At 46.4% G+C, this 23,662-nt stretch overlaps 2 protein-coding genes across 2 annotated transcripts in view; both read right to left on the reverse strand.

Annotated features, from left to right (window-relative positions):
* Window positions 1-23,662, reverse strand: part of LOC141272893 (uncharacterized) — a 123,320-nt gene that overhangs the window by 78,400 nt on the left and 21,258 nt on the right. The window lies entirely within an intron of this gene.
* The window catches only part of LOC141272967 (uncharacterized), a 180,612-nt gene that overhangs the window by 4,315 nt on the left and 152,635 nt on the right, over window positions 1-23,662 (reverse strand). The window contains exons 4-5 of the mRNA XM_073684210.1: window positions 20,596-20,693; window positions 20,361-20,475 (exon numbers count right to left, since the gene is read on the reverse strand). Of these exons, the coding sequence (XP_073540311.1) occupies window positions 20,361-20,475; window positions 20,596-20,693 (213 nt within the window). The remainder of the gene's footprint in view (window positions 1-20,360; window positions 20,476-20,595; window positions 20,694-23,662) is intronic.

Raw genomic sequence — 23,662 nt, forward strand, 5'->3', positions numbered from 1 at the left:
ATGCTGTGCAGGAATAGTCACTGCTCCACGCGCCGGGACTCTGTGCGTGGGGAGCAGTGACCATTCAGTCTCTTCAATAGCCGGCACACTGTACCGCAGCGCGGCTCCAGCTGCGGCCGGCAGTCAGCGAGCCCGCTATTAAAGACCATGAATATTCACTACAACCCATGGGAGTGCCGGCTATTAAGGAAAATGAATATTCATTGCTCTCCACGCCCATTGGCGTGGGGAGCAGGGAATATTCATTTTCTTTAGTAGCGGGCACAGCGTAGGCTGCAGCAGGCGCCTTATTATCACCCATCCTGCTATGTATGGCACCCCTTGATCCCCCATCATGGTATGCATGGCACCCCTTTAGCACCCATCCTGGTATGTATGGCACCCCTTGATCCCCCATCATGGTATGCATGGCACCCCTTGAGCACCCATCCTGGTATGTATGGCACCCCTTGAGCACCCATCCTGGTATGTATGGCACCCTTAAAGTCTGTAAGCGCCTTATTATTAGGAACTGCCAGGTTTCCTCCATCGGTTCACCGTTACAGGAGGCAAATGGAGGACACAAGGAAGGGAGTCTATATATGATAACCGTATAGTCACTTCTCAGTCTCAGGGTGGACGGTCGTTTTATCACTCAACTTGTGCAGCTCATGAAGAGAATATAATTTAATAATAACAGCAGAATAAAGTTGATGAAGTAAAGTAATAAGATGACAAATAAAACTCATCCCCCATAAAACCTCCTCATACAGCGAGGTCAGTAATGAGAAATAGAAGATGGCTCCTGGAATTCAACAATGAAAAAAAAATTCTCCTGGTCTATATGTTATGATGTAACACCTCTGGAACGCTTCAACGGATCCCACTGATTGTGAGATTGGTTTTTCGAGACATATTGTACTTCATGATTGTCGTAAAGTTTCTTTGATATCACTTGCGTTTATTTGTGAAAAAAATCAGAAATTTGGCGAAAATTTTGGAAATTTGAATTTTAATGCCCTTAAATCAGAGAGATGTGTCACACAAAATAGTTAATAAATAACATTTCCCACATGTCTACTTTACATCAGCACAATTTTGTAACCAAAATGTTTTTTTTTTTTTTATTAGGGAGCTATAAGGGTTAACCAGCGATTTCTCATTTTTACAACAAAATTTACAAAAACATTTTTTTAGGGACCACATCACATTTGAAGTGACTTTGAGGGGCCTTTATGACAGAAAATGCCCAATAGTGACACATTCTAAAAACTGCACCCCTCAAGGTGCTCAAAACCACATTCAAGAACTTTATTAACCCTTCAGGTGCTTCACAGGAATTTTTGCAATGGGAAAGAAAAAAAATGAACATTTAACTTTTTTTTTTACAAAAATGTTACTTTAGACCCAATTTTTTTTATTTTTTCAGGGGTAACAGGAAAAAATGGACCCCAAAATTTGTTGTACAATTTCCCCTGAGCATACAGATACCCCATATGTGGGGAAAACCAATGTTTAGGCGCACGGCAGGGCTCGGGAGGGAAGGAGCGCCATTTGAGATTTTGAATGTAAAATTTGCTTGAATAATTAGCGGACGCCATGTTGCGTTTGGGGAGCCCCTGATGTGCCTAAACAGTGGAAACCCCCAAGTGACACCATTTTGGAAATTAGATCCCTCAGGGAACTTATCTAGATGTGTGGTGAGCACCCTTATCCCTCAGGTGCTTCACAGAAGTGTACTTTTTCCACAAAAATGATGTTTTAGCCCCAATTTTTTTATTTTCACAAGGATAAGAGGAGAAAATGGAACCTAAAAACTGTTGTGCAATTTCTCCTGAGTACGCCAATACCGCATATGTGGGGAAAATACAGTGTTTGGGCGCACGTCAGGGTTCAGAAGGGAAGGAGCACTGTGTGACTTTTTGAGCACAAAATTGGCTGGAATCAAGAGTGGACGCCATGTCGCATTTCGTGAGCGCCTGATGCACCTAAACAGTGGAAACCCCCCACAACTGACTCCAGACCCCCTCAAGGATTTCATCAAGGGGTATAGTGTACATTTTGAACCCAGAGGTAAAACAGAATTTGATAAGATTAGTTCATCATATTGAATAAGTTGTCATTAGTCGTGAGAGCAAGTGCTCGCTACTTGAGTTTGCAACGGGTACTCGGATATGCACCATGTATCACGGGTGCTCGAGTGACATGCTCGAGTCCCTGCCCCGCATGTTTCACAGTTGTTAGACACCCAAAAAAAATATGTGGGGATTGCTCGTGCATTGCAGGCGATCCCAGCAATGGTTTTTTTTGGCCGTGAAGCATATGGGGCAGAGACTCAAGCATGTCACTCGAACACCCACGATACTCAGTGCATACACAAGCACCCGATGCAAACTCAAGTAGCGAGCACTTGCGCTCAACACTGGTCGCCATATCGTCATCATTTTTTTTCTTTAATTTTGAAAAAATCCCAACCCTAACCCCAACCCTAATCCAACCCCAGCCCTAATCCTAACCACAACCCCAACACTAACCCTAGCCCAACCCTAACCCTAGCCCAACCCTAACCCTAGCACAATCCTAACCCTAGCACAACCCTAACCCTAACCCTAGCCCAACCCTAACCCTAGCACAACCCTAACCCTAGCCCATCCCTAACCCTAGCACAACCCTAACCCTAGCACAACCCTAACCCTAGAGTTTATTTTTTTACACCGTTCCTCGTGTGGTATAAGTGATTAGACGACTTTATTCTTCGGGTCGGTGCGATTACAGCGATACCAGATTCATATCGAGTTTTTATGATTGACAGCTGTCACACACTAAAAGACTTTTTTTTGCAAAGACTTAATTTTTGCATCGCCATATTTTGAGAGCTATAATTTTTCCAGATTTTGGCCGACAGAGTCATGTGATGGCTTGTTTTTTGCGGGACAAGTTGACGTTTTTATTAGCACCATTTTCGTACATGTGACATTTTTTGATCGCTTTCTATTCCGAGTTTTGGGAGGCAGAATAAACAAAGACCAGCAATTCCGGAATTGTTTTTATGGGGGGAGGGGTTATGCCGCTCCGCGTGTGGTAAAATTGATAAGGCAGATTTATTCTTCGGGTCACTACATTTACAGCGGTACCGCATTTCTATAGTTTTTTTTCTATGTATTGGCGCTTTTACACAATAAAAACTATTTTCTAGAAAAAAGTATTTTTTTGTATCGCTTTATTCTGAGAGCTGTAACTTTTTTATTTTTCGGATGATGGAGCTGTATGGCGGCTTATTTTTTGCGGGACAAGACGTTTTCAGCGGTACCATTTTTATTTACATTCGTCTTTTTTGATCGCGTGCTATTCCATTTTTTGTTTGGCGGTATGATGATAAAGCATTGTTTTTTGCTTAGTTTTTTATTTTTTACCGTGTTCACTAAAGGGGTTAACTAGCGGGACAGTTTTATAGATCAGGTCGTTGCGGACGCGACGATACCAAATAGGTGTACTTTTATTGTTTTGTTTTTTCATAATAAATAAATATTATGGGTTCAATATATTTTTATTTTTTGGGGATTATTTTTTTCATTTTTTTATATATATATTTACAATTCTTATTCACTTTCCTACCCTTTTTTTTAACTTTTACACATTGTCCCACTATGGGACTTTCACTTTTTGCAGCCTGATCGGCGGTATAGCTTAGAGAGCAGCAGTTCCCTATGCCATGCAGCCTGTCAGCGCTGCACACAGGGGAGACATTACTTTAGTTATGCACTGCGCATGACCAAAGTAACGTCCTGCCTCCTGGTGACCCGGATGTTGTTATGACGGCATCCGGTCGTCATGACAACATCCGGAAGCCGCCGGAGACATCGCTGGATGCCGGCAGGAGAGGTGAGTATAGCGATCACCTCCCCCCTTGCCCCCGCAATGCTGCGATTGACTTGAATCGCAGCATTGCGGGGGTAAATGTGCAGGGAGCGGTGCGGGACCGCTCCTTGCACATAGCACCGGGTGTCAGCTGCGACAATCAGGCGATCGCCCCGGACCGCTTGTGTGCGGGCGCGATCGCTGCACGCGTAATAGTATGTAGCTGGTCCATAAGTCCCAGGGCGCAGCTACATACTATTACTGACCTCGTTGGAAAAGGCTAGGCAGACAGCTGTGGGCTTATATTAAGGAATACTAGGAAGGGGCTATGGATATTGGTCCTCTTCTGAGGCTAAAAATATCAGTTTACAGCCGCCCCAGAAATGGCACATCCATAAGATACGCCAATTCTGGAGCTTTACCTCCACTCTTCCCACTTGCCCTGGTGCGGTGGCAAGTGGTGCAATAGGGTTGGAGTTCATGTCAGCCTTGTATTGGCAGCTGCCATGAAGCCCAGGTTAGTAATGGAGAGGCGTCTAAGACATCCCTATTACTAACCCCATAGTAAAATTGTAAGAAAAAACACCAAACACCCAGAATAAAGTAATGTATTTGTAATAATGACACAGTCCTTTATTTAAGATTCTTAATTAACCAAAAACAATTATATTTACCCAACACCTAATCCACTGAAGCCCATGTCTCCAGTAACAAAAATGAAATAATAAAGCAACATAATACTCACCTGTCCAATGTGATGAAATAATCCAGATTGTCCAAAGGCGATCGGATCATTGATAGAACAGTCACTGATGTGATTGCTCAATCTGGCAGCTGGCGATACACTGACAGAAGTGTTATATCTCATTGTATAGCGCTGAGCTGCTGGGAGAGAGGTCACTTGAGTTCATCAGCTGATGAACTCTTGTGACCTCACAGCATTAGCGCTGCATGATCCCGCAGCACTGTGACCGGCGATAACTATGTTACTGCAGATCAAAGACCCTGCGTGACAGCTCGGGAAACTACTGATATTCGGGGCCCCGTTCGGGTGCACGAACACAAACTTTTTTGATGTTGGGGTTTAGTCGGCGAATCCGAACATCAAAACATTCGCTCATCTCTAGTAAACACTTCTTTTGTTTCTGTTTTGCGTTTTGTCTGTTGTCCAGCCAGTGTGAACGTGCTTCTATTTTGCATGCATACCAACTCGATTCCAGTTTAGCTTTAGGTTTCTGCACTGACTGCAGGTAAGGGTGTGGCCACCTTTTATTTCAGCTGGATATCACATATAAAAAGGTTCTCACTAGCTGTGTGTCCATGTTTGGGACCTGGTGCTGCTCAGCACTAATTCACACAGTACGTTACTATGACGCAGGGTAAGGTTTTAGGTTATGTGCACAGTGTGTGTTTTTGATGTGCTTTCGTGGTATTTTGTTCCATGCAGAAATGCATCAAAAATGCTAGGTAATCCGTGTGCCAGGTAATGCAATGACAATCCTGAAGTGCTGTGCACATGATCAGGAATTTTCCTGTCAGGATTGTCATTGCGATTAAATCTGCAGCATGTCAATTCTTCTTAGCGTTTCTGCAGCGTTTTACACCCATAGACTTGAATTGAGTCAGTTAAATCTGCATCAAAAACTAAGGTATAAAAATATTTGCTGATTTGCTGCGGATGTTTGCGGCGTATCTGACTGACTCAATTCAAGTCATTGAGTCAAATACGCCGCAAAAAGAATGGTACCCGGGCCGGAGAGGAAGACTACTCTTCCCATCTTCCGACTGCCGCTCCCGCTGATAACAACGAGAGAAGGCGCGACTGAGGAGAGAAGTAGTCTCATCAGCCAGCGGTGTTAAAAAAAAAAAAAGCAAGCAAAAATCTATTTTAAAATAAAAACACCTTTAATACTCACCTGTCCGCCATCCTCCCGATGTCCCCGGGCGACCAGATCACCTGGCGATACATTGACAGGAGTGTGATCATTCCCGACAGTGTACATCGCTGCGCTGCCGGGACTGAGTTCAACTGAGTTCATCAGCTGGAGATCAGTTGAGAGCTCCGGGACCTCATTTACGGCACCGGTGCAGCGTGGAAAATTTCATCGTGGGACACTGGGATTACGTCATGATGGCAGATAGGTGAGGGACTTGGTTGTTTTTATTTTTTTACAGGAGAGGAGGGATTCGGGGATTGGGAGTTGGGTGAGTATACGTTTTTTATTTTTTTTCTTATAAATAAATTATTAAAACCGTGTGGAATTTTATTTAGATAAAAGACTTTATTCTGGCCGTGTCTTTATTGAAAAACCGTCAAAACCCTTTACATTGTGGTTAGTAATGGGGACGTCTTATAGAATTCTCTCCATTACTAACCTGGGCTTCATGTCAGCCGCCAATACAAGGCTGACATTAACCCCAACCTGATTACACACTCGCTACCGCTAAACAGCAGTGGGAAGAGCGGAGGCTAAGCGCCAGATTTGGCGCATCCTGTGGATGCGCCATTTCTGCAGCTACTGAGAGCTGATACTATTAGCCATGGAGAGGACTAGTATCCATGGCCCCTTCCCTGGCTATTAATATCAGCCTGCAGCTGTCTGGTTAGCTTTTTCTGGTTAGATTTTATAGGGGGACACTACATCAATTTTTTTCTGGAGTCCCCCTGTAATCTAGATAATTAAGGCTAAGCAAACAGCTGTGGGCTGTCAATAGCTAGGGAACATTTTTTAGAAAATGGCCCCTTCCTCGGCTACTAATATCAGCTCCCACGGGTCGGCTTTCCCTCACCTGGCTATGAAAATGACAAGGGAGCCAATGACATTTTTTTTTAATTTTAGGTTATGTGCCCATGATCCGGACGTAGCTGCGCTTTGGATACAGCATATTTTTGCTGCGTCAAAAAGGTTGAGTTCTATTGAACACAGGTAAATCCGCATGTGTTCACTGAACCATGTGGATTTACTGCATGCGACTCCGCAAGAGAATTTGTCATGCTGCGGTCCTGAAAGATGCGCCGCATGTCAGTGTCCACGGGTGATCCGCAGCCTCAGATGCACGCATAGTGCATCTACTACGCTACAAAAACTGGAAGCTGCAGGTTTGACTCCGCATAAATACGTAGCTTCAAACCAGCAGCGGCTCCCGATCATGGGCACGTACCCAAACTTACCCGCAGCATGTCAATTTCTATAGCCGACATGCTAGTCTCTGCTGCAGATTTTGACTGATTAAAATGTCATTATATGCGGTGGATATACATGTATTGACAAAAGTGCAGCATTAGAACACAGCATTTTGGATGCTGCTAAAATACGCTGCGTCCAAAGCGCTCGTGGTTGCTGATCGTGGGGACTTAGCGGCTAACGAAACAACTGTGAGCTGTTATTAATAGCCAGGGAACATGTTTGCCTAATTGGCACCTTCCTAGGCTAAAAATAGCAGCTCTCAGCTGCCCCAGAAATTACATGAATGGGAATGCAATGAGATTGGGTTTAGCTGACACCTAGCTCTTTTGTTTGGTGATGAAAAGGTGTCAATCAAACCCTTTCATTACTAACCCTAAATAAAGTAAAGAGTTAGAAAAAAACACACACACAGAAAATAAAATACTTTGAAAATACAACAGACACATTGTTCAAATCATTTAAATTAACCAATATACTCACCCCAGGTCTGACGGTAATCCAAGGGTTTTTAGAGATGCCCCAAGTTTCTTTTTTCAAATACCTTTATTTTAGCTTCAAAAAGCATTGATTGATATACAAAACCGCATAAAAACGCATCAAATTTGCGGCAAAAAGCACATTTTTTTCTGCAGTGTTTTTCCTGCCAAGAGATGCAGAAACCTTAATGAATTTGCTGCACTAAAATCCTGAACATGCGCACATAGCCTTAATATTAGAGGTTAGGACCATCCCGAACTTGGATACACCTTGACGTTGCTGCGATGGCTTCTACGCTTTTTTTGATCAAAAACTGTGTTTACTAATTACCCAATGTTATTTCTATGCAATCTTAGTTATTTATTTACAGCAGCGTATTTATTTTGTTTCTGTTTTGAATTTTGTCTGTTTTCAGGCCAGTGTAAACATGCTTCTATTTTGCATGCAGTTTCATTTTTTGGGGGGTTTGGCTTAAGTTGCTATATCAGTAGTTGTCCCTGCATGGGGAGCGGTTGCTATTTTGTGGCTTTAAAATCATGTTATTATACTCCTTGCATAACATACATTCTTTGCTTCTTTTCTCATGCAACTTTCTCACACTAACCTTTTCTCACAAGAACATTCTGTGAGACATCCTGCTCCCGTTATCTGACTAGTCTGAGCCAGGATGGGTAACCTTGTAAATTTCCAGCGTGTTTCGAACGAACGATAATATGACCATATACGTGTTTCCGTAATAATTGCACTAACATTGGCTCAAGCCTGTAGTACTGTAGTACGGCTGTAGATGATTGGTTATCGATATACTCAAAACAATATAAAATGCTAAGTAGAAATAAACGAGATTAGAGATTCCTGAATCCTCCCATACAGAGCATTGCCTCCGTCTGGTTTTCTGTTCGGATTGCGCAACCAACATAATAATTTGACACTCACTTGGTCAACCGTGAAGGGAAGTTGGTGCCCTCCCTCAACAGCTTGGTGCTGTGACTCGGATCACTAACCAGGGACGCCCCACCACCTCTGGATGTCCACAAAGAGAGACTTGCCTTCAGCCTCCTGGAATTGGGACTGATCATACCCCACAAAAAGCCACGGTAAGTGCAAGAGTTCTTTACTAGTGATACTGACCGTTTGGCGTGGCTTCCACGTGGTGTGTGGTTGTTTGCAGTGTCTCCGGATGTCTTGGTTGGATATAGTCAAAGGCGAGACTATAAGGGGTGTAGTCCCATTAGGGGTCTGATATTGATAACTTTCAAAGCAGTATCACCTCAGATTGACAAGTGAATATTGTGTGAATCTTCCTCAAATTCTGAGAAAGATCCTTAGGAGACTTAACATTGTTAGTTTTAGTCGCGGCAGGTGATCGAAGATTGGGTAGGACACGCACACAGATATACATATATCTAGTGTCCGGAGAGCTGCGGACGAGAGTTCTCCTCCTTTCATCTGGCTGTTCGACACTCCCCCAATGGGAGGGGGTGAAGTAAAGTCAGTGGAACAGCTGGGAGGTCCGGCCGGACTCGTGCTGTGCACAAAATTAAGGATCTTTGTTGGTTGAGAGGTGGCAGTAGTGATTAATCAATGTTTCCGTGGAGCAGAAAGAAATTGTCTCCCCTGCAGGAGGGAGAGGATGTGATGAATATCATAGTCAGACGAGAAGGGAAAAGATCATTTAAGAATGCACGAAAAGTGTTTAAGGTGTTAAATTTTCCCATGGAGGGGAGACTTCAGCCTGCGTTGTGGGATGAAGGAAACCGTCAGAACAGGGGAAGATTAGTTGACTGTGGATTGTTGGAAGACAATGAAAAGTTCAGGAAAGTTGCACATGAGATTTGTGATGAAGGGTATGTTGAAATAGAAGGAAGGAAATATGTAGAGAAAACCAAAAGAGTAATGTCATTGTGTGGGTCGTACCCGTGTGGGTAGATTACAGTATGAGATAGATAAATGCCTTGTTGGAAAGTGCATATATGTGAAAAAAAGTCTGCGATGAGTTTGTCGAAAGAAGGGAAAAAGTATGTGCAGAAACTTAAACAGTTAACTAAAATATGTGAGCTACTAGATAAGGGCCGGTTAATTATGAAGAAGATAAAGGGCAAATTAGAAGATAAAGGATTGTTACAAATAGCTTTGGCTTGGTACAGAACAGCAGAGAATTTGTCAAAGAAGGGTGGATGGAGGAAGAAAATACAGACAATAAGGGAAAGATGCCATGTTATGTTTATTACAAAGATATTGCTCTCCAGTCACCGCCCGATAATGGCAGACGGGGGGGATGGACCTGTACTAATTTCAGTCAGCAGATTATTGTGTTGCATGTCACGTGCCCCGTCCAGGAGGCCCACCCCTCACTACTACCCAAGCCAATCCTAGTGCCCCATCCTCATCTGTTATACCTATGTCCGCCCAAAGTTCCAACCCTTCCTGCAGCGGCCATGTTGCTACACCCATTGCATCACCTCCGGCCTCTGACCAGATGTCCCTTTGGTGGCGGCCATCTTGGCACACCCGGAATACAGGCAGCAATACATACTACACCCGGAATGTGTATGATGAAGATCATCATGTCAGTATGTTATACAAACGGTGGGACCAAAATATGATCCCCTGGATGCCCCAGGTCACAACACCTACTTACAGAAACAATTCAAAACACCATAGCATACGCATCAAAGCTTCATGCGGTCCCAAACCTAGCCCTGCCATTTATTTCCATCGGTATCTTTGCTTAATCAGTTTGCAAAGAACATGTCTAGCTGTCTGCTGCCATGGCAGCTGGACAACTCTGAGGTAGTACTATTACAATACATGGATGATCTTCTTTTGTGTGCCCCCACGGAGCAAATGTCCATCAGGGCCAGTGTTAGCCTCCTCAAGCATCTAGCAAAACTGAATTGTCGAGTCTCAGCCTCGAAACTTCAGGTTTGCCTCGGTCAAGTGGTTTTCTTGGGCCACTGCCTTGCTCGGAGTGCCGGACGTCTCGCAGAGGAGGGGAAGACGGCCATCCGCCTGCTATCATTCCCAGGGGATCCCATGGGGCTGCAACGGTTCCTCGGACTGTGCACATATTGCAGACAATGGATCCCAGACGCCTCACGTCTGATGCAACCCCTATATGATGCATTAAAGGAAGACACTCTGGCTGATGTGGACAGCGGGGACCGCCAGGAGCTGCTGCAACAAGCCTTTGAGCAGCTAGAGTCAGGGATGGTGACGGCCCCTGCTCTTGGAGACCCGGACTGTGTTCGGCCTTTCCATTTGTGTGTCTCTGAGACGGGAGGGCATGCAGCTGGAGTGCTCACGCAGAGACACTGTACAAAGCAACGCCCAGTCGGTTATTACTCAGTGCATCTGGACCCGGTAGCCAGGGCCTCCCCAGCTGTCTACGAGCGGTTCACGCCACACAGCAGTTACTTGAAAAGACGGCAGACATCATCCTTGGACATGAGACTCACATTTATGCTCCACACGATACTACGGCTGTTTTGGCTTTACAGCAACCTAAACATCTGTCCACACAGAAAATGTGAGATTACATCGGTGCACCACCATCGGCCTGGCCACCCAGCTGCCAGCGCCTGAAGGAGAGGGGAAAGAGGCTCCACCGCATGACTGTCTGGAACAAATTACTGCGGAGTCAACTCCACTTGTTTTAGTGGCGGAAGTACCCTTGGATGATCCAGAACTTACGTTATATATGGATGGATCCAGATATGTTGACACCTCTGGCAAGTTTCATACTGGATATGTTGTCACAACTGAAGATACATTGGTAGGGGCTGCAACCTTACCAATGCCAAGAAGCTGGTCTCTGAAGTTGTTTGCCGGTATGGAGTCACAGAAGTTATCGAAAGTGATCAAGGACCAGCCTTTTCCTCATGCATGTATCAAGAAATACTTACCATGACCGGATCAACAGTGGCGTTACATATTCCTTACCATCCACAGTCAAGTGGCAAGGTGGAGAGATTGAATGGCACACTGAAAAGGCAATTAACCAAAATGATGCAGGAGACTACGGCCCAGTGGCCTGAGCTCCTTCCCATTGCACTACATCACATAAGCACCAAACCCTTGGGGAAACACAAACTGTCACCCTATGAGATACTATTTGGGTCACAACCAGCTATAGCTAGATTTACCCCACAACAATTATCAGAAGAAACAGATCATGTTGTGCAATATGTGATTCAGCTTGCCAAAGCCTTAACTAACACCCATGCGTTAGTATCATCTTCTATTCCAGATCCTGCTGATGCAGAGGGTTGCCATACCCTCAAGCCCGGAGATTATGTGTATGTGAAGAAGCATGTTCGGAAACACGGACTAGAACCACTGTATGACGGACCATACCAAGTGCTCCTGACAACCCCAACAGCAGTAAAACATGAATTTTCTGAATATAAGCCTAGTGATCCAACATGTGGCAATCCGGATGTTGGATATTGTAGCCCCTGGGACAAATGCCTTCATGGTGTATGTTATCAAATAACACAGTTTTTATCGATTTGGTACATAAATTAGTATTACAGCACTCTGCTTTATGGGACCTGCCATCAGCCACATATTGGGTCTGTGGGAATAATGCATATAAATGGCTCCCAGTTGGGGTAGGTGGGACTTGTACGTTGGCCCGGCTAACTCCAGCCACTTATCTTATTCCCCATAGTAAAGTAGATTTGAGAGCCATCCCTCTTCATACCATCTATAAACGTGCTAAGGACAACACCCCACGCCCATCAGGAAGACCTCATTTAGTACAAATGAGTATACCCAATAAGATAGCCAGTACTGTCTTCCTCTACCCTATGGTAGCACAAATGTGGGACAAATTAGTGGAAGTCACTGACTACTTAGATGACCAGATTTAGAGTATATTGGAAGTAATTAATACTACTGTTGCGGTGCAGAATCAACTTATTATAGTGGCCAATCAACATACTTTACTGCTGGACTATTTGACAGCAGCTCAAGGAGGGATGTGTTAGGTTATAGGCCCAGCCTGTTGTCACTATATTGACCCCGACTCTACCATACGGTTAAAGACTAAAATAGTAGACATTAGGAAATGCAGAGAAGAGTATAACAAACATAATGAATTGACCAAAGACAGTTGGTGGTCTGATACATTTTCCTTTTTCCTGCTAATTGGTTTAATGGGATTGGTGGATGGATTACTGGAATATTACAAGGAGTGTTGCATATTGCTGCTTGCATCTTGTTAATATATGTTTTACTAAAACTAGTCTTTTATTGTATCCCATTTTGCATGAGGAAAACCTGCCAGTCATCAGAGAGCAAGGAGGACGCTGCCAACCGACATCCAGTGCTACTATACACGGACCTCCCAAATGTAACCAGCATTGAGGACCTGAACGACAAGGGAATGATGACCTTTACCCCCATGCCCCAACCAACCTCACATCTGAAGATCGGAGCTTTATGATTATGTCAACAAGCAAGGGGGGATGGACATGCCGCGACAGCCTCGATTGGTAACAAGGGCACTAATTGAGTGAAGACCAATGTCCCTCAGTCTCAAAGCATGACCCTGGGATAGCACTTCTATTGTTGATAATAAGGAGATGTTTGTGTACTCACCGTAAAATCTCTTTCTCTTAGCCTCTAATTGGGGGGACACAGGACCATGGGTGTTATGCTGCTGTCCACTAGGAGGCGACACTATGCATAATCTGAAAAAGATTAACCGTGGCTCCTCCTCTGCAGTATACACCGCTGGACGGCGTCAGTCTTCTCCAGTTTTGTGCAAAACCATTAGGAGGATCGTAACATGGATAACATAATCATGCCTATAAGAAGGCAACTATGTACGAGCTCAAATAAAGACAATATGAGAATTCAACATAACAACGGCCCAAAACGGGCAACAGGGTGGGAGCTGTGTCCCCCAATTAGAGGCTAAGAGAAAGAGATTTGACGGTGAGTACACAAAAATCTCCTTTACTCTGTCGCCTCATTGGGGGACACGGGACCATGGGACGTCCCAAAGCAGTCCCTGGGTGGAACGCAATGGACGAATATTGTGTAGACAGGCCCCTAGAATTGGGGCACCGCCGCCTGCAGAACACATCTACCCAGGCTCGCGTCTCCTGAGGACTGGGTATGAACTCTGTAGTGTTTGGTAAAAGTGTGTAGGCTAGTCCAGGTGGCAGCGTTACACCCTTGTTGTGCCAAAGCCTGGTGCCGAATGGCCCAGGAGGCCCCTACCGCACATGTAGAGTGTGCCGTAATTCCTCCTGGAAGAGGAGAATTTTTGAGGCGGTAGGCCTCTTGTATGGTGGATTTGATCCACCTGGCAAGGGGAGCTTTGGAAGGTGGCAAACCCTTGCGGCCGTCTTCCAGTAGAAGGGAAAGAGAATTAGACTTCCAGAAGGGCGCAGTCCTAGACACATAGATACGCAATGCCCTGACAAGGTCAAGCGTATGCAGGGCCTTCTGCACTCTATGAACCGGGACCGGACAGAGGGATGGCAGTGAAATTTGCTCAATGTTGTCAGCACCAGGTTGAGGTCGCCTGTAGGGGGGAACCAATCAGGAAACCCCCTGAAGAAATGTCCTTACTTGTGGCTTGTTAGCAATGCACTTCTGAAAAAGCACTGAGAGAGCGGACACCTGGCTCTTAAGGGAGGCCAGGGACAGTCTGGCCTCCAGACCCGATTGGAGAAACCCAAGTACCCTGGGGAGGGAATAAGGGAATGGGGTCTGGCTATGAGATTCGCACCAGGTAAAGAAGGCTTTCCAGGTACGATAATAAATCTTAGCAGAGGTTGGCTTCCGTGCCCTGATCATGGTAGCAATGACGTCCGGCGAGAACCCTGACTGGGTTAGAAACCAGGTCTCAATGGCCACGCCGTCAAATTGAGGGCCCCTGGGTTCTGGTGGTAGAACGGACCTTGTAACAGAAGATCCGGGCGGTCGGGGAGACGCCAGGGGAAGTCTGCTGTGAGCTGTACGATGTTGGCGTACCATGTACGTCTGGGCCAGTCCGGTGCGATTAGGATGGTTGGAACTCCCTCTTGCTTGATCTTGCTCACCACTCTGAATATCAGGGGGAGAGGTGGAAAAATGTACAGGAGCTGGAATTGGGTCCAGTCCTGGACCAGGGCGTCCGCTCCTAGCGCCCAAGGGGCGTGTGTTCTGGCCATGAAGTTGGAGACCTTTGAATTGAAGTGGGATGCCATTAGGTCCACGTCCGGAATCCCCCAGCGATGGCAGATCTGGCGAAAAATTTCGGAATGGAGAAACCGCTCTCCCGAGTCCATTGCTTGCCGGCTGAGGAAGTCGGCTTCCCAGTTGTCCACACCCGGAATGTGGACCGCAGAGAAAACCGAACCGGTGCCTTCCGCCCAGTGGAGAATGTGTGTCACTTCTCGCATCGCCTGGGCACTGCGGGTCCCCGCATGGTGATTCACATATGCCACAGCTGTGGCATTGTCCAACTGTACTCTGATGTGAGAGGCTGCCAGTAAGTGATGGAAGGCTCTCAACGCCAGGAGGATGGCACGAATTTCCAAGATGTTGATGGGCATGGTCGCTTCCTGGGGACCACTTGCCCTGTGCTCTGTGGTGTAAGTGCACCGCCCCCCAACCCGTCAGGCTCGCGTCGGTGGTCAGAACTTTCCATTGACCCATGAGAAAGGATTTCCCCTTTGTTAGTGAGGATGGCTTGAGCCACCAGTGCAGGGACTTACTGGTTGATGACGTCAGCTGGAACTCCCTGTCGACAGAAAAAAAGGGGTTCCTGTCCCATGACTTGAGGATGGCTAGTTGGAGAGGCCTGAGGTGAAGCTGGGCAAATGGGACCGCTTCTATTGCCGCCATCATCCTGTCGAGGACTCTCATGGCAAACCGGAGAGATCGAGGGGGTTTGCTGAGGAGGGTGCGAACTCCTAGACGGAGAAGCAATGCCTTGTCCTCGGGAAGGAGCACTAGACCCCTGAAGGTGTTGAATAGCATTCCCAGGAAGGTCAGAGACTAACTTTGGGTTGGTGATGACTTTTGTAGGTTGACTAACCAGCCCAGGCGACTCAGAGAGTCGGTTGTGATTGAGACGCTCAGCGTGCAGTCCTTGAAAGTAGGAGCCTTGATAAGTAGATCGCCCAGGTATGCAACGACTACTATGCTTCTGGAGTGCAGGACGTTCATGGTGGCTGCCATGACTTTGGTAAACCCTCTGGGAGTTGTGGCGAGTCCGAATGGGAGAGCCACTAACTGGTAGTGGTCCTGGTCGATTGCGACCCTGAGAAATCTCTGATGGGCGGGTGCAATTGGTATGCAGGTATGCGTCTTGTATGTCTATGGAGGCGAGAAATGCTCCCTTCTCCATGGACTCAATGATGGACCGCAGGGACTCCATGCGGAAGTGACGTACCCGAACATATTTGTTGAGCTGTTTTAGGTCCAGTATGGGCCGTACGCCGCCTCCTTTCTTGGGGACTACGAATAGATTGGAGTAGAACCCTTGGGTTGGAAGTGAATTCTATCTTGTATCCCGAAGACACTAGTTCCCCGACCCACCTGTCTTCGGTAATAGGCAGCCAGACTTGATGAAAGAGCAAAAGTCGGCCGCCTACGGGTGGGGTGTCTTCCGGAGTCCGTGAGTCTTGATGAGGAGGAAATCTGAGATTTTCATCCTTTGGACTTCGACTGGCCTGCTTTTGACTGCCAGGTCTTGTCCGACTTTTGCGTCGACCGCGAGTTGTCCCTGCATGGGGAGCGGTTGCTATTTTGTGGCTTTAAAATCATGTTATTATACTCCTTGAAAAACATACATTCTTTCCTTCATTTCTCATGCAACTTTCTCACACTAACCTTTTCTCACAAGAACATTCTGTGAGACATCCTGCTCCCGTTATCTGACTAGTCTGAGCCAGGATGGGTAACCTTGTAAATTTCCAGCGTGCTTCGAACTAACGATAATATGACCATATATGTGTTTCTGTAATAATTGCACTAACATTGGCTCAAGCCTGTAGTACGGCTGTAGATGATTGGTTATCGATATACTCAAAACAATAAAAAATGCTAAGTAGAAATAAATGAGATTAGAGATTCCTGAATCCTCCCATACAGAGCATTGCCTCCATCTGGTTTTCTGTTGGATTGCGCAATCAACATAATAATTTGACACTCACTTGGTCAACCGTGAAGGGACGTTGGTGCCCTCCCTCAACAAGTTAAGGTGTTTTGTAGTTTATCCCTCCTGTTATCTCTCGGCTTGTCTGCTCGTTTATCCTGATCTCTCCGCTCCCGACCTCGGCTACGAATTCTGAACCTGTGCAGCCTGCCCCGACCCCGGACCGTCTGACTACGCTTCTACCTCGCCCACCTGTACCCCGTACCCGTGTCTCTGAGCCTCCCGTCAGCTGCTGAAGTCCCGGGACTGACCTGGAGTGGTACCTGGTGTCTACCGGCAGCCTAGCCTATCCATCATCAGAGGCTCTAGTGAATACCGGTAGACACTTAGTCACGCCCCTCCAGGATAAGACTGGCCCGTGGGGTCCGCTCCCACCAGCGTTACACCCCTTTAAGAGGTTAATATGATGCAATTTAGTTATAAAACATTTCCCACATCATGAACATGATTTCAGCTTCGTTCTTCTGTGACTTTTTCATGTGTAACAAGACTTAACTGTAAAGCATTTCCCACACTGTGAACAGGAGTACGGCTTCTCTCCTGTGTGACGTCTTTCATCTACAACTAGAGCTGATTCTTGTGGAAAACATTTCCCCATTATCGGCCTTACAGACACATTTTTTTATTGATTTTTAAATTATTTATTTTTTTATTTTTCCTCCTCACATTTCTGGAGTCATAATGTTATTGGTCACTAAGCTGTGCAGCTCTTCTGCTATTCACCCTATAAATGTAAGGAAATACTGACAACTGGGCGTTACCATTGTTCCCCTACATTGTCCAATCAGTGCTGAGTGTGAGAAGTGTGGGGACACATGTATGGAGAACGGTAACACCCGGTTATCATGTCATTCATAAATGTCGGAGGAACGGCCGGGAATCTGAGCAGCAGTTTCTTTCTTTGGTAATAATTCTTGTCGGAGAATAATTTCATCCTATTTATTGGTAGTATGTTTTTTCAGAACATGGATGAGGACGTCTTCTCACCTTCTTTTGGGAATTTATGCATTTTGCCATTGGAAAGAGAATTATTTATTCACGTTAGAGGCTCAGATGGGGGGACGATTTCTAGAGGACATTTTGTTTGTCTGGAGAGACCGAGAGTGAAGATTCTTCTAAAGGGACGTTCCCAAAATCACAATGTGCTCTTATAATAAAGTACACCCTGGTTATTGTGAATATAACCCCTGTATAACATCTGGCCTGTTCTGCACACGTCGCCCCCTGAGTATGCCCCCCGGGGTCTATATACCCAGCAGAGGCCACTGGAGCCAATATATAGTGAGGAGCCACATGTTATATGCCGGGGGACAACGGGGCTGGATGTTATACACTGGGGGGCAAGGGGGCTGGATGTTATATACTGGGGGGGCAACAGGGCTGGATGTTATATACTGGAGGGCAACAGGGCTGGATATTATACACTGGGGGGGCAACGGTTCCTGAAGGAGAAGCCTGAATGCAGTGATTAATGCGTGTGTCCCAATACTTTCCTCCATATAGTGAATTTATCCATATTACAAGATTTGACCATAAATGACACGCTGACAGGGGATATAATCCGTGCAGGGTAAGGGGCGCCCCCTCTGGCAGCATCTTGTCTTCATGTTTATACGTTGATTGTCCGATAACGACACCTCTAGATGCGGCCATCGCAGCTGTTTGTAGATACGAGCTCCTAATCCCTTTTATGATGAAGCAATTCTCCACCCGGCACAGAGGACTAAACATCTGTCATGTACGGTCACCCATAGGCATTTATGTGGCAGCAGGGACTTGTGTTAGACAAATATGGATATAAAGGATGGAAGGAAGATTATAGAAGGTAAAGGAAAACTAAATACAGGGGGCACGGAAAGTATTCAGACCCCTTTATATTTTTCACTCTTTGTTTCATTGCAGCCATTTGGTAAATTCTAAGAAGTTCATTTTTTTCTCATTAAAGTACACTCTGCACCCCATCTGGACTGAAAAAAACCCAGAAATGTAGAAATGTTTGCAAATTTATTAAAAAAGAAAAACTGAAATATCCCATGGTCATAAGTATTCAGGCCCTTTGCTCAGACACTCATATTTAAGTCACATGCTGTTCATTTCCTTGTGGTCCTCATTGAGATGGTTCTACTCCTTCATTGGAGTCCAGCTGTGTTTAAACTGATAGGAGTTGATTTGGAAAGGCGCACACCTGTCTATATAAGACCTCACAGCTAACAGTGCATGTCAGACCACATGAGAATCATGAGCTCAAAGGAACTGCCCAAGGAGCTCAGAGACAGAATTGTGGCAAGGCACAGATCTGGCCAAGGTTACAAAAGAATTTCTGCATTACTCAAGGTTCCTAAGACCACAGTGGCTTCCATAATCCTTAAATGGAAGAAGTTTGGGACCACCAGAAGTCTTCCTAGACCTGGCCGTCCAGCCAAACTGAGCAATTGTGGGAGAAGAGTCTTGGTGAGAGAAGTAAAGAAGAACCCCAACATCACTGAGGATGAGCTCCAGAGATGCAGTAGGGAGATGGGAGAAAGTTCCACAAAGTCAACTATCACTGCAGCCCTCCACCAGTCGGGCCTTTATGGCAGAGTGGCCCGACGGAAGCCTCTCCTCAGTGCAAGACATATGAAAGCCCGCATAGAATTTGCTCAAAAACACATGAAGGACTCACAGACTATGAGAAATAAGATTTTCTGGTCTGATGAAACGAAGATAGAATTTTTTGGTGATAATTCTAAGCAGTATGTGTGGAGAAAAACAGGCACTGCTCATCACCTGCCCAATACAATCCCAACAGTGAAACATGGTGGTGGCAGCATCATGCTACGGGGGTGTTTTTCAGCTGCAGGGACAGGACGACTGGATGCAATTGAAAGAAACATGAATGCGGCCAAGTACAGAGATATCCTGGATGAAAACCTCTTCCAGAGTGCTCTGGACCTCAGACTTGGCTGAAGGTTCACCTTCCAACAAGACAATGACCCTAAGCACACAACTAAAAGAACAAAGGAGTGGCTTCAGAACAACTCTGTGACCATTCTGGACTGGCCCAGCCAGAGCCCTGACCTAAACCCAATTGAGCATCTCGGGAGAGACCTGAAAATGGCTGTCCACCAACGTTCACCATCCAACCTGACGGAACTGGAGAGGATCTGCCAGGAAGAATGGCAGAGGATCCCCAAATCCAGGTGTGAAAAACTTGTTGCATCATTCCCAAGACGACTCATGGCTGTACTAGCTCAAAAGGGGGCTTCTACTCAATACTGAGCAAAGGGGCTGAATACTTATGACCATGTGATATTTCAGTTTTTCTTTTTTAATAAATTTGCAAAAATTTCTACATTTCTGTTTTTTTTCAGTAAAGATGGGGCGCAGAGTGGACTTTACTGAGAAAAAAATGAACATTTTAGAATTTACCAAATGGCTGCAATGAAACAAAGCGTGAAAAATTTAAAAGGGTCTGAATACTTTCTGTACCCACTGTATGCGCTTCCTAAATCATTAAGAAGAGGTGTGAAGGCGGCCCCGTTATTCACCGGTGCAGAGCCAGACTCTACAGGAGCAGCCGCGCCATCACCGGACACTTCTGCTGTGATGTTGACAGCGGATAAAGCTTCACTGCACCGGAGACTCCACATGATATCACACACCGGTCATCATCACACGCCGGTCATCATCATCATCACACGCCGGTCATTATTACTCACCTGTGGAAACATCTACCGGAATCTCCTTCCCGTCACTCACACACAGCTGATCCTCCCTCGTCATCACTTCTTCTTCTGTCTCATCCTTCACTTTATTCTTAGTCGGATCTTCCTCCTGATATATCAGATGTTACAATCAGCACAATACAAGACCACCAAAATCTGTGACATCTATGACCTCGATCAGAAATGTCCCCCCATATACAGATCCGGTACAGGGCTCAGCACCGTCTACCTGATGACTCTCCGGGATGTTGTGATTCTCCCCTGGACAGTCCTGGGGATACAGAGGACGGGGACATCTCTCTGGTGGATTTCTCCTCCTGGATCCATCTGTAGGAAGCACACAGTGACGGAACAGATTGTGTCATGTAATGATGAGATGATGGGAGTAGTAGAAGGTGACCACAGACATGTCCGTATCCCTCCTCACCATGCTGATTGGCCCATATTGCGGTCGCCTCTTGTGCTCCATGTATAACCGCAACCTTAATATCAATCAGATCTTCACCCTAAAAAGAACAATGTAAGATGAGCTCAGGTCCCATCACTTCATGGTCAGATGTTGTGGAGACTTCAGTGTCATCTACTTGATGATCCTCTGGGACATTGTGATTCTCCTCTGTACAGTCCTGGGGATACAGAGGACGGGGACATCTCTCTGGTGGATTTCTCCTCCTGGATCCATCTGTGGAGACACACAGACTGAATACATGACCTGCCGTGTATCTGTCTATATATGAGACACATCTCTCAGAACCAGTAATTCTATGTTTATGTATCAGGGAATAAACTACATTGATGTGGTCCTCACCACCGGTACCGAGGTCCCAGCACATTGTGGGCCCCAAGTATGAAGTAATAATCAGCGAGGCCAAAGCCTAATGCTCTCTGCTCTGCACTCGGAGGACGAGGACCCCGAGGAGAGGGAGAGAGAAGACCCTCGTCAGTCAGATGAAGGAGCCGTACTAAGAAACATAACTTCTCCAAGTTTCGTCTCCACCAGAGATGGAACCACAGAGGAGCTGGAGAAAGCTCCACATTTCCATCCATCAGTTTCTTCTCTCCTAATTCCCCGTTATGGAGATTGGGGGGGGGCGGTTACCATTTACCAGTACCGTATATACTCGAGTATAAACCGAACCAAGTATAAGCCGAGGCACCTAATTTTGCCACAAAAAACTGGGAAAGCGTATTGACTTGAGCATAAGCCTAGGGTGGCAAATGCAGCAGCTACTGGTAAATTTCCCAAGCATTGCCCCCTCAACCGAAATCATGGTATGCATGGCACCCTTCATCCCCAATCCTGGTATGCATGGCACCCCTCGTCCGCAATCCTGGTATGAATGGCCCCCAACCCCTCGTCCCTAATCCTGGTATGCATGGCCCCCAACCTCTCGTCCCCAATCCTGGTACGCATGGCCCCCAACCCCTCGTCCCCAATCCTGGCATGCATGGCCCCCAACCCCTCAACCCCTCGTCCCCAATCCTGGTATGCATGGCTCCCAACCCCTCGTCCCCAATCCTGGTATGCATGGCACCCTTCATCCCCAATCCTGGTATGCATGGCACCCTTCATCCTCAATCCTGGTATGCATGGCCCTCAACCCCTCGTCCACAATCCTGGTATGCATGGCTCCCAACCCCTCGTCCCCAATCCTGGTATGTATGGCACCGTTCATCCCCAATCCTGGTATGCATAGCACCCCTCATCCCCAATCCTGGTATGCATAGCACACCAATCCTGGTATGCATGGCACCCCTCATCCCCAATCCTGGTATGCATGGCACCCCTCATCCCCAATCCTGGTATGCATGGCACCCCTCATCCCCAATCCTGGTATGCGTGGCACCCCTCATCCCCCATCCTGGTATGCGTGTCACCCCTCATCCCCCATCCTGGTATGCATGGCACCCTCATCCTCAATACTGGCATGCAATGCATCCCAATCCTGGTATGCATGGCACCCCTCATCCCCAATCGTGGTATGCATGGTACCCATCATCCCCAAATCCTGGTATGCATGGCCCCCCATCACTGCACAGATGAAAAAAAATAAACACTCCTACTCACCTTCCTCTCCTCTGGTCCAGCGCTGCGTCCTGTCTGCCTGCATCTCACCTCAGCTGCGGGAATATTCACTCCTCTCCACGCCGGAAATATGGGTGTGGAGTGGAGCGAATATTCATTCTGCTTAATAGCGAAGTGTAAATGGCAGCTGCCACTTCCTGCAGCGGCTCAGCGATCACATGTGCCTGCAGCTTAATAAAATAAATATTCACGACCATGGCGTGGAGAGGAATGAATATTCATTCTCTCTAATATCGGGCACACAGGATCGGATCGCAGAGTCGCTGCAGGAAGTGGCAGCTGAGACTCACACTGCACTATTAAGGAGAATGAATATTCACTCCTCTCAACTACTATAGGTGTGGAGAAGGATGAATATTCATTCTCTTTAGTAGTGGGCACACATGTTAGCTGCAGCAGCGGCTACTGACTGTGCCCACTCCTCTGTCGTCGCAACTCTCCCCCCCACTCCACCAGTATATACTCTATATATAAGTACACTGCTCAAAAAAATAAAGGGAACACTTAAACAACAGAATATAACTCCAAGTAAGTCAAACTTCTGTGAAATCAAACTGTCCACTTAGGAAGTAACACTGATTGACAATCAATTTCACATGCTGCTGTGGAAATGGAATAGACAATAGATGGAAATTATTGGCAATTATCAAGACGCACTCAATAAAAGAGTGGTTCTGCAGGTGGGGAGCACACACCACATCTCAGTACCAATGCTTTCTGGCTGATGTTTTGGTCACTTTTGAATGTTGATGGTGCTTTCACACTCGTAGTAGCATGAGACGGACTCTACAACCCACAGAAGTTGTTCATGTAGTGCAGCTCATCCAGGATGGCAAATCAATGTGAGCTGTGGCAAGAAGGTTTGCTGTGTCTGTCAGCGTAGTGTCCAGAGGCTGGAGGCGCTACCAGGAGACAGGCCAGTACACCAGGAGACATGGAGGGGACCGTAGGAGGGCAACAACCCAGCAGCAGGACCGCTACCTCCGCCTTTGTGCAAGGAGGAACAGGAGGAGCACTGCCAGAGCTCTGCAAAATGACCTCCAGCGGGCCACAAATGTGCATATGTCTGCACAAACGGTTAGAAACCGACTCCATGAGGGTGATATGAGGGCCCGACGTCCACAGGACGTTCACAGATGAAAGCAGGTTCACACTGAGCACATGTGACAGACGTGACAGAGTCTGGAGACGCCGTGGAGAGCGATCTGCT

Source organism: Phyllobates terribilis, unplaced genomic scaffold (assembly GCF_046119375.1).
Source record: "Phyllobates terribilis strain yellow unplaced genomic scaffold, ASM4611937v1 Scaffold_1__5_contigs__length_1240528914, whole genome shotgun sequence".
Taxonomy (NCBI): Eukaryota; Metazoa; Chordata; class Amphibia; order Anura; family Dendrobatidae; genus Phyllobates; species Phyllobates terribilis.